Source organism: Stegodyphus dumicola, chromosome 3 (assembly GCF_044657685.1).
Source record: "Stegodyphus dumicola isolate Sdum_Otavi_A_Nest chromosome 3, ASM4465768v1".
NCBI lineage: Eukaryota > Metazoa > Arthropoda > Arachnida > Araneae > Eresidae > Stegodyphus > Stegodyphus dumicola.
Genome location: NC_140770.1, coordinates 275471369 through 275487931, shown reverse-complemented (window position 1 = coordinate 275487931; position 16563 = coordinate 275471369). Strand labels below are relative to the sequence as shown.

General features: G+C 33.0%; 1 protein-coding gene across 6 annotated transcripts in view; it reads right to left on the bottom strand.

The window, feature by feature from the left end:
• Positions 1-369: 369 nt before the first annotated feature.
• Positions 370-16563, bottom strand: part of LOC118183064 (alpha-tocopherol transfer protein-like) — a 52108-nt gene continuing 35914 nt past the window's right edge. For 4 of the 6 annotated variants that reach the window (XM_085814185.1, XM_085814187.1, XM_085814186.1 and 1 more), the window contains 3 exons: positions 5775-5971; positions 4316-4426; positions 370-1415 (listed from right to left, as the gene is read on the bottom strand). In XM_085814185.1, the coding sequence (XP_085670311.1) occupies positions 1233-1415; positions 4316-4426; positions 5775-5921 (441 nt within the window). In that variant the 5' untranslated portion in view covers positions 5922-5971 and the 3' untranslated portion in view covers positions 370-1232. Of the gene's footprint in view, positions 1416-4315; positions 4427-5774; positions 5972-12084; positions 12106-16563 lie in introns of those variants that run through there. The other 2 variants (XM_085814188.1, XR_015040462.1) reach the window with 2 other exon arrangements.

Here is a 16563-nt window from a genome sequence, read left to right as displayed (position 1 = left end):
ATAGAAATTTAATATTAACGCTTCAAATTATCTAATTTTAGAGTAACAAAGTTAACAATTATGACACATTATTATTACCAAACCTCCCATAAAAGGAAAACTAATTAAACAGAAAAAAGTTTTATTGGCAATGAATGAAGTTGTTATCTGGTATCTCCCTTCCTGAAAGGGATACAAAAGTCTTGTGGCAAAGATTGCCTATAGTGTGGTTGAATAAGGACTTTCGCTACAAGTTATAATTTCAAGTAAGTTATAAAAAATTATAATCTAACAGTTTATAATATAAAGGAAGGTTAAGTCATTAAATAATAGTGTAGAATGGAGAGATGAAGTTGATTAGCATTAACTTATGAAAACGCTAACAAGGACTACATGAACCAATAACATTTATTTTTTTATTCACAGCAACAACCGCAAACTACCCTTGTTGCACACATTTGGTATTTCTTTTTTTAATCCTTGTAATACAAAACACAAACATAAGCCTTACATTCTTACCCAGCTCAAACTGAAATTTAAAACAGCCAGAATAAATTTTAGTTTGAAACATCTTTGTTTCAGCAGTTTGAAACATCTTTGTTTTGATCACTTTTACACACCACAGGCAAACACTACTGTTCGAATATAAAAATATAATAAAATCTGCATTTCGTAGCATTCGCTTAAGAGAGACTGACACATACAAAATTGGTTTTCTTATTCCTGATTACTCGCTAATTTTTCCAAATTTTGTTTGGTGTCACTAATGGCCCATCCGCAATAATAAGAGCAATGATTTGCCAAGTTGATGCACAGCTGTAATGTCAAATTGAGCCAAATCCACCAAATATCACAAAACAATGCTTTTGACCCAAAAGGATTGAAAGTTAGGCATCAAACACAATAAAATAAATAAAAAGTTTTTATTTATTAACTATAATAAACTTTAATTAGGTATGTCCCTTTACAATGTACTAAAATATTTTTCAGTTTTGGAATAAAGTACTTAATCTTGTTCCCATGCTTTAGATTAAAAGTGATTTTTCAAATAATTGTTGTCTTTTGAGCATTAAAAAGTATTTTCTTTTTGTTTCCAAACAGTGAAGTCTGTTGAAATAATAAAAACTTCTGCTCATCATGGGATTACATGGTCTTGATGACTTCAGTTCTTGCATGCTAAAAAAATGAGATAATTTCTTAGAATAAATTAAATCTGGTAGAACTATAATTTTATCAGTTTATCATTCAGACTTTCATGATGCTTTCCTTTGAAACTGACATTTAATCATCTCTTCAATGAGAGATTCATGGTTGAGAGCATAGTTGTAGAATTCTGAGCTGTCCATCGGCCCTGTTGTTCCTCCTAGTTCTTCTGGAAGTATTTCTGGAGGAAAATGCTTTTGAAGTTCCTCCAAGTTTTTTCCATGCACAAATATCTAAAAGGTAGTGAATTTTAAAAAAATAAATAAAAATAAACTTAACTAACATTTTGGACTAAATGTTAGATAGATAATTTCTCTTATTAAATAATGAAGAATCTGCATGCATGTATATATGTTTGTTCCTTGCACTGTGGTAACACAAGGGCACCTAAAGCTACCATATTTTGAACAGACCTTGAAATCAGAATTTTGAATTTCAAAATTGTTTTTGATTTATTTTATATTTTGTAAAGAATTTTTTATTAAAAACTCAACGAAATCTGACAAATCTCTCTTGCCAAATCATACATATACCAAATGAAAATTTAGAACATTTTTCCTTCATCCTCATCCTAAAATTTTCACTTTAAAATATGCTTGCCTGCAAATGTCCTGATATTTGTTCTTTGACTGTGAGTGGTAAAATTGCCACATACATAACAAAACGAACCAGGGCTGTTTAAGTACTTACGATGTGAACTAATAGAAGCAGACTTCAGTTCAAATATGAATAGAAAGTAAACACTGCTAACCTTGTATACAAACAAGAACTAATACTCCATATAGGGATGAACACCACTAACTATATCAGGGCAACAAACAACATCTCACTACAGTAACTCAACTAGTCTAGACAAGTATGCATCTGTCACTGGTCTCCTATGGCATCATTCACCGGCACCAGTTGGAGGGTTTATGTCAGCCATTAAGAGAGCAGTAGTACTTCCTATGATACATGCTTGATGCTGTGGAGATTAAGCACATTCACACAAAGTGTAGGGAAAAAAACTTGCAGTGGTACAAAACAACTAACTACAGCTTTGAAACCAACATACCTATTTAACTCTGAAAAAGGCTCAAAAATCGAACTCGACAGAAATTGTGTTACAAATTTCTCCGCAGTGTTATTATTAAATAGTAGCTGGGCCTGCAAAATTACATTAGCAGCATTCATGAAGATTGTTATACAGTACAAAGTCCGTAATCTGGAATGATCTATAATCCGGACCTCAAAAGCCACAAACTTTTCTTGTGTATGCTTTACGCATGCACGCGTTGAAAGAAATGTTTAATTAAGCAAACAAATAATAAGGTGTTTTTTTTTTTTTTTTTTTGGTGTGTGTGTGTAAATTTTGATACCCTTTAGATCATAACTGCTCTTTATTTCATAAATTATGGTTTCAAATTTTTAATTGTATAATTTCTGCATGCCATCTTACCAGATTTAAATTGATGATCTATAATCTGAAAAACCCCCTAATCCAGAATTGCCGAAGTCCCGACGAGTCTGGATTATGGACTTTGTATATATTTATTTTTTACCAAAACTGTTTTAGACTGCTGGCCCCGTAAATCTGATCATTACAAGAAAAGAAATGAGTTTCCTATTTATGGGAATAATAACGAAAAATAATGTTTAGTTCTACTAAAAATGTATAAAATAAAGATACATATCAGAAAGAACTTCCAACTAATAAATACCATGTATTTAAAATGAGTTCATTCATAAAACCATTTTAAATGGAATATTTATAAGGAAAAGTATAAAGAAAAAGATTTTAATTAATGAAATTTGTCTTTTGACTGCATAATGTAATATCTTTTTTTATTACTCCACTGGAAGATAAAAATTTGAAGCTTTCAAGGATAATGATATTCAGATCATGAAATTATTCAAGCTTTGAATAATGTGAAATAAATTGTTTTTAAATAGTAAACAATCTTTAAACATACTCGTTTTTGAATAAATAGCAAAAACACTGATCTTTTTGCATTATCAAGGTTTATATTTGGGTAAAAAAAACAATGTTAGTTTGGTATAAATTTTACATAACAGTTAAGTTGCTTTCTTCCCCCTTCTTTTGTTGCTTAATTTTAAATTTTACATATCTTCCAATTTAATATTATCAAAATTTTAAAAAAATATTTAATATTGATCTGAAGTTTTAAATAATGTAATTATTATAATTTAAAACTTATGGGGCCCACACATAGGGTTTTTATATTTGACTGTGGTGCTCACGACACCCATTTTAGGTTGACATTACCATTGTTGCATTCCTGCTATTAGTGGACAACATACATGCTACATAAGGAATCATAATTTTTTTTATTCAAAAAAAATAATAATAATTACTTCTACACAGTTTCGATTTTTAAATCACATAACCCAGCCTAGGTTCATGCCACCATTGTCATATTCCTGCTATCAATTCTTGCTAAAACCATAAGATGGTGCCGTGTTCATTTACTCTTTAAAATAGTGCAGAACCTGTTAAGTGGAATTCAAGTTCACTGTCTTTTTTCATAAATATTTAAAAAACGATGAAGAAATTGGCCAAAATGGGTTGTGATTTTTCTGAAAAAAGACATAACTGATAAAAAAATATCATTTCTGACTAAAATTATTAAATGGCACCATCTTAATTCTGCACTATTTCACAGTTTTATTCGATCTTGGTAAAATTTTGCACAATTCAGCTTGAAACAAAATAACAGGAAAATCACAGTCTACCCAAGATTTCGAAAAACTGCCCACTCCCCCTAAATGAAACCTCTTCACTTTGCATAAAGACCTGGTAATGCCAAGTACTTTAGTTTGTAACTTTCATAGAAGAATTAAGTGTGTGAAAATTTTACACAGAGAGAGAACTAGATAAAAATATTTATATTACTCTGGTTTTAATATTAAGTTCTGTATATTAATTCTAGACATATTTCTTAAACAACTAAATAAAATTTGGGCACATTAGCTCCAATAACATTTACTCTTAATATGTTCAATTTTCGATTCTGGCAATCTTTTAAAATCTATTAGCTGAATTTCTGTATGTGTTAAGTGATAATGTGTGCTTATCATATTCTTCTAAGAAGTGACATGAAAATAGGTTGAAATTGTTAAATGAAGCACTTACTCTGTCCTTGAGTTTGCTTGGTATAGCAAATTTTACAATGTTATAGAAGATGCTGAAAAGTGCTGGTTCATTAACCACGTGCATGCTCCTTATTCGGTAAGGCAAACAGTCCTGAAATTAAAAGAAAAAAAAATCTCATAAGGAACACCACGACTTTCTTGTACAACCTATCAAATTATACTTTTTTTTTTTTTTTTTTTTTTTTGCTGCACTTCATTTAAACTTATTTCCTTGAATTTCATTAGAGAGATATTTTTCATTCAATCAATAAATACATAAAAGTTCAAAAATCTTCATTGAAAACTAAAATACAGAAAACCTAAAACCCAGATACAGTTAAAAATAGTTAAAAAATTTTTTTTACAATTAAAATTAGATTTTCTGCAGGAAAAAAAAGCAATTCGGTCAACAGACAGAAAGACGAAATTTTTGGTGCACAAAACTGAAAGTTAACTTTTCATCCTGTTGAGCTTAAAAGACAGGGTAGTTATGCACCAACTGACTTAATTCACTATCCCACTAAAACCACGGAGCATAAAGACTCTGTAACTAAGACTTTCAAATGTACTCAAATGGCTACTTTATAGACATTAGACCTAATGCCATTGTATACATATAATTATAAAACAGTTCTTTTGAAAATCAAATATAAACATGCCTAGTATTTTCGCACATTAATTTGCAGAAAAATTTGAAATTTATTAATTATGAATTTCAATTTTGGGTGTTTGTAAAATATTAGTTTTAAATTTCTTACTTTATGTCTTAATTTTATATATATATTATGATAGTTCTTTTGGCTGAAATGGACTAATGTCTTTTATTAATTGAATATTGTTTGTGACTTACGATCTAGCTCTAACAGAATAATAATTTTAATCCTTATTTGGAAAAAAGACAAAACATTCTCACTTGATTTAGTTATTGTTAATTGATAGTAGATGACAACATTCGAAAAATAAAAAATTGCTGTTCTACTGGGATAGGATTTTAACCAGGTGCCCATTTCACTGAACCTTCGGTTCACTGAGGAAGGGAAGGAAAAAGAAGGGGGAGAACAAAAGTCCCAGATTTCGAAAGATCGAACACATCAGCAGTAGATAAGGCTGCAATGAATTGGAACGTAAATAACTGAGGTAAGGTGAAATCATGTATTTGGAAAGTTGCTTAAATGTGAGAACACCTGCCATGTCGGGTAGCTTTAACGAAGAATCGACACAAAATATGTTTCAAGTAATAAATGCGAGATATAATGGATGAAATGCTAATATAAAAATACAAATACAAATTGAATACACTGAATAAAAATAATTAAGGGTATACAGTTTACCAAAAAACTAGCCCTTAGTGGGGGAAAATATGTGAATATTTTTAGAATTTTCAGAATTTAGTGCTAAGAAAAGAAAATATGTGAGAAAGTATTTAATTAGTAAATGTTTTATACTTATTTTGTGCTTACCTGTATGCTGTTAAACATGAAAGTGACAAATTTTGGTGATGCAAATTTAAAAATTTGCTCTAAAGAAAAGCCTGTGAAGTCGAATATTATAGCACATCCGCACACCGAAGACGCTTCAATTCGATTAACAAATATGCCTAGTGTCATAGTGGCAGCAAATAATTCTTCGATAGAAATTTGTTTCTATTTCAGTTGACCTGCGAATGGGAATATCTGACTTTTTAATATATATTGCGGCAGAATCACCTAAGGCAGTGGTCTCAAACTCAAATTGCATGCAGGCCGAATACACGATAGCCAAAATTTTTTTTAGCAAAATGAACTTTTTTCTTTATCAATGTATGTGTATCTTAACTAGATTTTAAGCTTGTCTTTCTAAATATTTATCAAAACATGTATAAAATCTAATGTTTCTTCACCTGCAAGACTTTTTTTTTTTTTTTTTTTTTTTGTACAGCTTTGTAATTCTAATATATCTTTTCTTAATTGAAAGGGAGAACAAAATTTTCCCTTCATGCACTATAAAGTATCACATAATTCTTATGAAATGTAAGTAAAGAAAAACACTTTAGCCATTAATATTTCAGCTCCTAATACGAATGAATCAAGCATGTATGATTTTAAAATAAAATGCACAGAAAATAATGTACATTATTTAAAATAAGACTTAACAAAGGCATTAAAAGCAAGTTAGGCCGAAGGCAGAGAAACAAATTCATTATATTTCGGTGGGAAATTAATTCCAATTAATAACAGTCTACATTTCAATGAATTTCTCGCATGATTTAACAAAGGGCAGTCAAAAAGTATGCGAAAGAGTTTTTACTGAACGCCGAAATCACAACAGCACAAAATGGATGACCAGCTTAAACCATTCGAGACAAACATTAAACTTTCCCTCCCAGATAAAAATTGCGTTAAAATTGAGCAATAAGCCCTAATTTTTCAGTCTTTCAAAGATAATTGGAAAGAACATTTTCGTACTCCCCTTATCAGAAGTGATATAATCATAATTCCATTGTTCAAATATTTTAGCTTTGAATATTTTTTCAAAGTACGATTTTGAAATATTTACATCAACATTAATATCTTTTCTAAGTGCCTCAAGCCAATCAGCTCTCTTATTTCCGTATATCCTAGCGTGCCCAGGAACAGATGTGAAAAACGCCGAAATACCCTTTTCAAGTAAATCCCCGAAAGACTGATAATTTCATTACATGATAAGGTATTTTTTAAGAGCCCCAGGAAAGACAGTGAATCAGTGTTGATTAAGTAGCTGGAAACGTCTATCCTGGCTAAATACCCCCTTAACTGTAAAACTTATAAGAACTTAGAGAAGTTCGGAAATATAAACAGTACATTCATTTCTAATACGAAACTGGTGGTGCTTAATTTCAACAACATCCTCATAGATGACATAAGCAATACAAACTTTGTTATTCATTCTACTATCATCCGTATAACGCACAACTGAGAATGAATTTTCATCATATTATACAAAATTTGTACTGGTTGTCTTAAAGATGAATGAGGAAAAGCAGACAAGGGTAGTAGAAAACTGGACCAATTACAAACGGAATTTTCGTAACCTATGCATTGCAGAATAAATATATCCAACGGTGGAAATCCATCATGAGCGAAGACAGCATCATAACTAACAGTTCGGTAATTCCTGATAACTCGCAGCAGAATTCGCCTCTGAACTTAAAGCAGACGATTAGAGTTAAACTTCATTTTTTAGGGACAATCCTCAAGCTCTACAGCATTGTGACATGAAGAGAAAAACATTTTTATAAATAATTGCGCTAACATTCGATTTTAACACTGAAACTTCTACATGCAATTCAATTCAGTGCACGCTGAAGTGTGTCACATTTATTAGAGATTGTAGGAATAATAATTTTTCCAGTTAAATTTTCTGTCTAGTATAAAATACCTAAATATTTAATTCCATTCACCATCATTTAAAACCAATTGATAGCCATCATAAGTAGTATTTCTTCTACTGAACATTATCTCAGATTTTGCATGGTTAAACTTCAGCCTAAAATTTATTGACTATATGAAATATTTTCTCCCTTCTCTCCACATGCCTTCGTGGTATAATTGGAAGCATACTCGTATTTTAGAGGTCCCAGGGTTTGAGTTCCGGTGAGGGCACTGCATAGTTTTCATGTCTCCTGCATTAAAAATACCTAATGACAAGTGGCACCCGAACTATAGGTGGTGGAAGATAATTCGTCACCACCAGGATTTGGTGACTGGATCTCCTAATCCCACTCGCCCTTTAAAAGGAGAAGTATATAAGGTATTTTCTCTTTCCTTTCCGTATGCCTTTGTGGCGTAATTGGAAACATACTCGACTGAGTACTAACAAGGGCATTTTCACATTTTGCAGCCTCTACAGCTACTGACAAATGAAATTTAAATTTCCCGAAATATGTTGATAATGATAATCCAAAGCTCGGAGCCGGAAACAGAACTTTGAGGACATCCCTTCTCAGGTCGACGAATTCCTGAGGAGACACCAAGAAAAGCTCGACAGTTCTATCCTTTAGCAAACATTAAACACATTATGAAGTATTTTCCTTTTCTTTAGTAAATTAGGAATGGCAAGCCACCATGCATTATCAAAGACGCCTTCAATACTAAAACATTAAAAAGGTACACAAAATTCTCGTCTTGCCCCTCAGTACAATGCTGCTTTTAAACATATTGACCGCTAAATATTAAAATTTCAGGATGACATTTAAATTCAAATAACTTTATTATGTTCAATTAATCATTTAATAACTTACTTCACATTAAACTAAGAAGAAACAAATCATAAAAACTTTTTAAAGATTCAGAGACAACCCTCCAAAAGAAACAAAATTTGAAAATAAATAATGAGAAAACATAGTCCTTCTTTTATTTAATAATTTTTTCTTCGACACATAAACAAAAGTACATATGCTTGTATGTAAACAATTATTATAAACTTCTTTATTTCTTATTACAACATGATACTCGATGTCATTTTGATTCTGATAAGTTTGTAGCCTCGGAGAGAAATTATTGCGAATTTTCTTCATCGATGATCGTAGCCGCTCTTTGGGTTTATAATTTTTTTTAGCCCAAAGGGACAATTTGCCCAGAAGGGCTATTAATTGCGTTTTGGCATTTTGTGTCGATTCACTATAAACGGCGAATCACTTTTTAAATTGTTGCCACTAAATATTATCGTCCTGTCTTATATTTAAAGAAATTCAATAATAAAGAATCTGCATAAATGTAGGTATGTTTCTCGCATTGTGATCAAACAACGGCACTTAGAGCCATCCAATTTTGAATAACGTACATCTCACCCGAATATAGGCATCTGGAAGCCCAAATTTGAAATTTGTTTTATCTATTTCATAATTTTTAAAGCATAAGTTTTCGATTGATAAACTCAGCGATTTCAAAGCGAGCAATTCAACACTGCACGAGGAAAAAATATATATATATATATATATAAAATCTGAAATCTTTTAGATTTTCCCTGGGCCCAATTATGTGGCTGTGTGTGGCGGAATAGCTATTCATATATGAATATATTCCCAAACAAGCCGATTGTTCTTAACGCAAAAATTCGTAACTGAGTGTATTTATTTTTTGTAAAGTACGAATAAAATTATTCACATTTGTATCGCTAAATCTCTGACTACAGAGGGTATTTACACATTTTTAGGACGATTTCGATAAAGAATTAAAAAAGAAACACATGTTTTGGAAGAAACATTTCTGGATTAAGCTTGTTATTTGAAATCAAAAATATCATATGCTACAATTTTAAATAGCATATTCTTTCAAAATGTCGCATGTAAACAAGCTACGGATTGAAAGATATGTTTTGGGGCTTTCCGAAGTTCTCTTGTTTTGGGGTTTTCCTTTATTACTCTTCCGTAATTCAAAAACGTTGTAAAATTCATGGTATTAAAATTTCGAAGTGCAAAATAAAAAACGTTATTAATCGAAAAGTGAAAAACCGTCAATCATTACTTCTACCTCGACAGAAGTCTCCAAACGAGTACCCAGGAACCTTTGACGTAGGAAAATAAAACAAATCAAAATAAATGAATAACCGTGAAGCTACCTACTGTTTCTAAAGTTAAATCGTTGGTAACAAGAGAAAGTCCGCTGATGCAGATATTGCAAAGTGTTTAAATATATCTGCAGCAAAAGTAAATAAAATAATAAACCAGGACTGACAACTTAAAAAAAGTTGAAAAACGCAATATTCACCAGCTTTTTCCAAAGGAAGTAGCTTCATGCAGAACCCTGTATGAAACTATTTATATAAAAATAAATGGGGAGATAAATAGGAAATACATTTTCATCCTTCATGGAGCATGGATTTACTTAAATGACTGCAACAGTGGCGTAGCTAGGGAGGGGCAAGGGGGACATCTGTCCCCTGGCGCAGGATCAAAGGGGCGCCAAATTGATGCTACGAAATTTTTTAATGAAATAGTTTACATTTTTGGCACACAGAAAGAGGCGCGAATTCTTCAGTTGTTCCCGGGCGCTGGACACTCTAGCTACGCCTCTGGACTGCAAAAAAAAAAAAAAAAAAAAAAAAAAAGGTCTTTTGTTATCGAAAATAAAAAATAAAAACTTATAAACCTGGTTCAGTCAATACAAAGAAAGTTTCAGTAAAGGGTTTATGATGGTCGCATAATTCTCTTGCAATGGGAAATTAAAAATAAGAAGAATGAAAAAAATCAACTCGACGTACTATCAGGAAAAGGTATTACTGCCGATACTTATAAAAAAAAAATTCCATTTCTTTATCCCAAAGATTTTCAAAGAGTGAAACTTCATCAAGAAATCATACTTCAAAAAGTACAAGTGCATTCCTCGAATACAAAAGACTGCTACAAGTACTGCATATAGACCTTTTTTCAACATATTCCTGCGAAGTCCGCTGACGTTTCACCTAAGGACTATTGTGCGTTCGGTTTCGTGGTGGGTTTCTGAGCACAAATCCACGACGACTGATAACTTTGGAAAGTAGTCGAAGAGAAATGAAAATACATAACCCCGGAAATTTTATGAAAAGCCTTTCCTGTTATGGAAATCACGTATAGTCCACGATGCAGGCGTATAGTCCAGAAAAAAGGCTATCAAATCGAACGTTGAAAAAATACTCTTTATTAGCCCAAAGGGGCAATTTGTCCAGAAAGGCTATTAATTTCATTTTGACAATTTGCGTTGATTCACGAAAAACGACGAATCACTTTTTTAAATTCTTGCCACCTGTATTACATTTAAAGAAATTAAATAAAAGAATCTGCATCAATGTATGTATGTTTCTCGCATTGTGATAAAACAACGTTACTAGAGCCACCCAATTTTGAATAACGTAATCTTCCAACTGAATATGGGCATGTAGAAGCCCAAGTTTGGAATTTGTTTTATTATCTGTTTCATATTTTGTAAAGCATTTATGAGTTTTTGATTAAGAAACCAGCTATTTCAAAGAGAGCCAAAGCAACACTGCACTGAACAAAAAAAATCTGATGTGTACACCGCATGACTTCCTTGTACGGAATATTAAATGATACGCATTTTTTCTTGCATTTCATTTAAACTTATTGAATTGAATTAAATCTACTTCGCCGACAGCGCATAAACCACAATAGAATAATGCACTCTTTAAAATTCACTATATTTATTTACCATAATAACACTGTGGCACTAGGTTCACTTAACAGCATTACATCTCATTCATTTTATAACTTTTTATGCACAAAAATTATATCATCTGAAGAATTATCTAATCGTTGCCACATGTTCTATTCAAATACTATAATAAATCTCGAACGATGTATAAAAGAAAATAAGCAAACAAAAGAAAAAAGAAACAGTTCTTCACAGGCGATTCAGTATTTCTCTTTCAATTATTTCAGTTCTCACTTCGCGACAAGGCAAAAATACATAAAAATATCTACATTAAAAATTACGAAGTAAATCTTAAACACTTATTTCCTCGAATAAATTCCAGAATGGATTAAGCATGATTTAATTCGCAATAACAAAAGGCGGTGTTATCTTTGTTGTTGCGAATCTTACTTTCTCTAGATTGGCAAAAAATCCACTATTTTGCTAAGTTTCAAACATGACCGCCATCGCAAAAATAAGTAGGCTTAGCCGCACTTAAACAACTTTTAAATTGTTGATAACTCTAAAAATTTGCATGCAGATTTACTAAAGGCGTAAAAACCTGAATCGGAAGATAAGAACGACATAATTCAATCATTTTTAAAGGAAAAAATGCACAACTCACAAGCATATAAGAGTAAAGAAACTGAGATCACTGAGCCGGGTAACAGAGTGGATATAGGCAATCCCAAAAAAAAAGGTCTCCTATTTTTGGGGGACGTAGAGAAAGTTTTAATACGGTTGTTGGCAACACTGTTGTGAGTGGTGCCTTCTCCGCTACCACATAAGCACGCAGGCGCTTCGCTCGGATGCTCGATTCCTGTCGCTGAGCTCATAGAGACGAGACAGGGATTTTTTCAGCTCCTCTTCTGCTTGCTTTGGTGTTCGCCTTCGCAAACCAGCACTGAACCGCCTCGTTTTGGTTTTCCCTCGAGGACTCCGGCTACGGACCGCTCCTTGGATTACGGATACGGACTGATTCTCTTCACAGGAAAATGCGGTAAGATCTCTCCCTTTGTTCTCTTGTACGTCAGGTTTATTCCGACTGCATGATGGCAAACGGTCAGATTACGCAACAAATATTTGATCTATGTCAATTTTCCAATTTTGGAATTAAGGAATCGCACATTGAGGAATTCGGATTAAAAAATGACTGCAATATGTCTGCTTTTATGTGGATTGTTACCAAAGTAGGTAAACCTACTTTCGAAAATATATGCCAAATGAAAGACCAACTCCTAGATGAATATCAAATCTTAAATGCAGCCCCTCAAAAAAACGAGCAGATTGTTAATGATCTTGAAACAATTTCTGCTAAGCTCAAAACTTGTGACATGTTCATTAGCTTAAACAAACCACTCAAAAGAAGTAACAGTAACCCCGCGATAAAAAGCAATAATAATAAGGGTACAGAGAAAAAATGCATCTCTACTGATAATTCACCCAAAAAAGTTACTCAGAATATGAAATCGAAAGACCTAACTGAGAAACAGAATAATTCTGTTACTAAATCTCCTCAAAAACTGACTCAAAACACGAAGAATCTTAAAAAAGATATCCCACCCCAAAATCCACATAGCCCCATTAAACGCATCAATAGTGATAAAAATAAGAAAAAGAAAACTGAAATTGACAATGAAGGCTTTAAAACCCCACGTATCACTAATAAACGCACGTTTTCAGAAACTGAAATTACCCCACCACTCCAACAAAATAAATTTGAAAAGTTAAATAATGAAGAATCTATTGATCAAAACAATGAAGTTAATAATGGAGAATTTATATTACCCAGGAAAACAGCCACACACATCCCTCCTATTGTCCTACAGGATTTTACAGCTAACTGGGACAAAATGAAAGAAGAGTTTGAAGCTCTAGGTATAACTAAAATTAAAGGAAACTTAAAAGGTGACACCCTTACTATCAGAGTCTTCGACGCAGAAGATTATCGCATAGCAACTGACTTATTAACAAAACGGGATATCCCTTATCACACATATAAACTTAAAAATGAGAAACCGCTAAAAGCAATTATCAAAAAGCTGCCTAGAACTTCCAATCCGGAAATTATCCAACGTGAAATTGCAAGTATGGGAATTCCCATTACTAAAATTAAACAAATAGAAAAATTCGAAGATGGAAAAGTAATTAAACTACCTGTTTTCCTCGTCGAGACGAAGAGAAATAATGACGGGAAGAAAATATTCAACATTACTGCGCTACGCGGACTTGATGTCCTTGTATGTTCTTATAAAAGCCGCCCAGGACCTGTACAGTGTCATAGGTGTCAAAGATATGGGCATATAAAGGAAAAATGTAATTATAAGCCCAGATGCCAAAAATGCGCTGGCCCTCATGAAGGTTACACCTGCAAACAAGATAAAAATTTACATCCAGCAAAATGTGCCCTGTGTGGTTTAGACCATGTCAGCTCATCAAAATCATGTAAATTTCATCCTAACAACCTTAAAAAAGCTGTAGAAAACCGTAAATTAGAAAGAACGCAACAACAGCAACCGGCATTTCAGCTTAACCAAGCCGATTTCCCCGCGTTACCATCTGCTGCACAAACTACCAGCGCGCAAGCGGATGTATCCGCTCCTCCTACTCAAAAACAAGATCCGGAGCCACCCTCCTTCTGCGAATGGATAAAACAGTAGCTTACTAAAGCAAAAGAATTTCTCACCAGTTTTAAAGAAGCAAAAAATATAATGAACAAAATTGAAGTTGTCATGGCAGCTATCGAATACTTCTCATCATTAGATTATGACTTCTGATCCATACAAAAATGCCCATAAAGTAATCGCCACAAGCAAGTGCTTCCTTAAAATTACATTCTTCAATGCAAATGGAGTGCAAAAACAAAAAGAAGAAATTAAAAACTTTCTTATTACTAATAATATAGACATAATGCTACTCAATGAAACCCATCTAAGAAAATCCCATCGGATCAACTTTCCCGGGTATAAGACTATCCGCGATGACAGAAATCATAACAGAGGCGGCGGCACTGCAATCATAATTAAAAATTACCTCCGTTTTGCTAAATTTGAAATCCCAAACACTGGCAATATTGAAAAAACTGCTACCGTAATTTATAGTGGACTGAACGAAGCATATCTATTCATTTCTGTTTACAACCCCCCCCCCGGCAATAGACTTAACGATACTGATTTAAACAACTTCACTGCTGCCAATTTCCCAACTTTAATTGCGGGTGACCTCAATGCTAAAAATCAAGCATGGAACTCTAGGTTTAATAATACCAACGGAAATTTTCTTAATAATTACCTCTTAAATCAAGACCTTAAAATAGTCGCTCCATTTACCCCTACTAGAATTCACCACGATGGCACCGGAGACATCCTGGATGTGTTACTACTCAAAAATATTGATCAAACACCACATTTGGAAGTTACACATGATTTAAACTCTGATCACCTGTCAGTCACTTTTGACTTCTACGGATTTTATCATCCATTAAAGAAACACCTCACCAAGACCAATTGGACTCTGGTTAACAATTTACTTCAAAATTATAACTGCAATAACCATTACCAGCACAGCTATGCAATTGAAAAGGAAATTCATAAATTCAGAACTAATATACAAAACGCTATTTCCAATGCTTCTTACTCTGTTAAAGAAAAAAATTCACAAACTCTTCCTACCCAGATTAGAAACACAATCAAACTTAGAAATGAAGCTATCAAAGACTTGGCATCAATCAAGAAATCCCACTGATAAAAGACACCTTAATTATCTTAATCGCAAAATTAAGTCGGATACCCAAGAATACAGAACTCAAAAATGGGATCACCTTCTTGAAAATTTGGAACCAAATCATGAAAACGTCTGGAAAATTGCACGCTCTCTCAAAAACAACAACAGCTATACTCAACATGCAATAGAACACTCCGGAATTAATTACTTTCTGATCAAGACATTGCCGATCTCATGGCCGAAGAGCAAGAAAAAATCTATCAACCCCTCCCTACTACCAATTCGGATACTGAAGATGAAGCAAACGAAGCAGTCAACTTCATTCGTAACTTTACTCCACAAAGGCACATCCAGTTTACTTCCCCGAAGGAAATTAAAAGCATAATCAAGACACTTAAACCGAAGAAAGCGAAAGGTTTTGATCAAATAAACAATGAAGCACTAAAAGCCCTACCTGATAAATGTATTATTAATCTCTGTAACATCATTAATGGATGCATCAGACTTTCTTACTTCCCACAACAATGGAAACATTCTATTGTCATCTTTATTCTCAAACCTGGCAAAAATCCTAAGAATGTCAATAGTTACCGTCCCATCAGCCTTCTGCCTGCTATGGGAAAGATCTATGAAAAAATTCTAAACAATAGACTAAATGACTTTATCGAAAACAATGTCATTATTGATAGTATGCAATTTGGTTTCAGGAAAGGTCATTCTACTACCCACCAAGTCCTTAACTTAGTTGAAATTATTGCTCTTGCTTTCCAGAAAAAAAGCGCAGTCGCTGCATGCTACCTCGATTTTGAGAAAGCCTTTGATCGAGTGTGGCATGCCGGGCTAATTCATAAGCTCATTAATCTTGAAATACCCAAAAATTTGGTCAAAATTATTTTTTCTTTCATGCAAAACAGAACCTTCCAAGTCCGCATTGGTAATACTCTCTCTAAAAAGAAAAGGATGTTTTGCGGCGTCGCTCAAGGAAGTGTTTTGAGCCCAAAATTTTTCAACATCTATATAAATGATTTACCACAACCACTTAATTCCAAAGTGCTTAAATATGCCAACGATGCAGTAATCCTCTCGGAATCAATAAAACCCCAACTTGCCATCAATAATCTACAGATGTACGTAAATAATATTGCACACTTGTGTTCTATTTGGAAAATCACACTCAATGCTCATAAATGCAACACAGTTCTTTATAGAAGATACAAGAAATTGCAAAGTGTTAACACAGAAATCAAAATCAATAATCCCTATCCTTCATGTTGATGCATATAAATATCTGGGTGTTTATATCGATAAACAACTTAATTTCAAAAACCATCTTCAGTACATAGCAAATAAGGGGAATGCTGCATATATGGCTATTTACCCA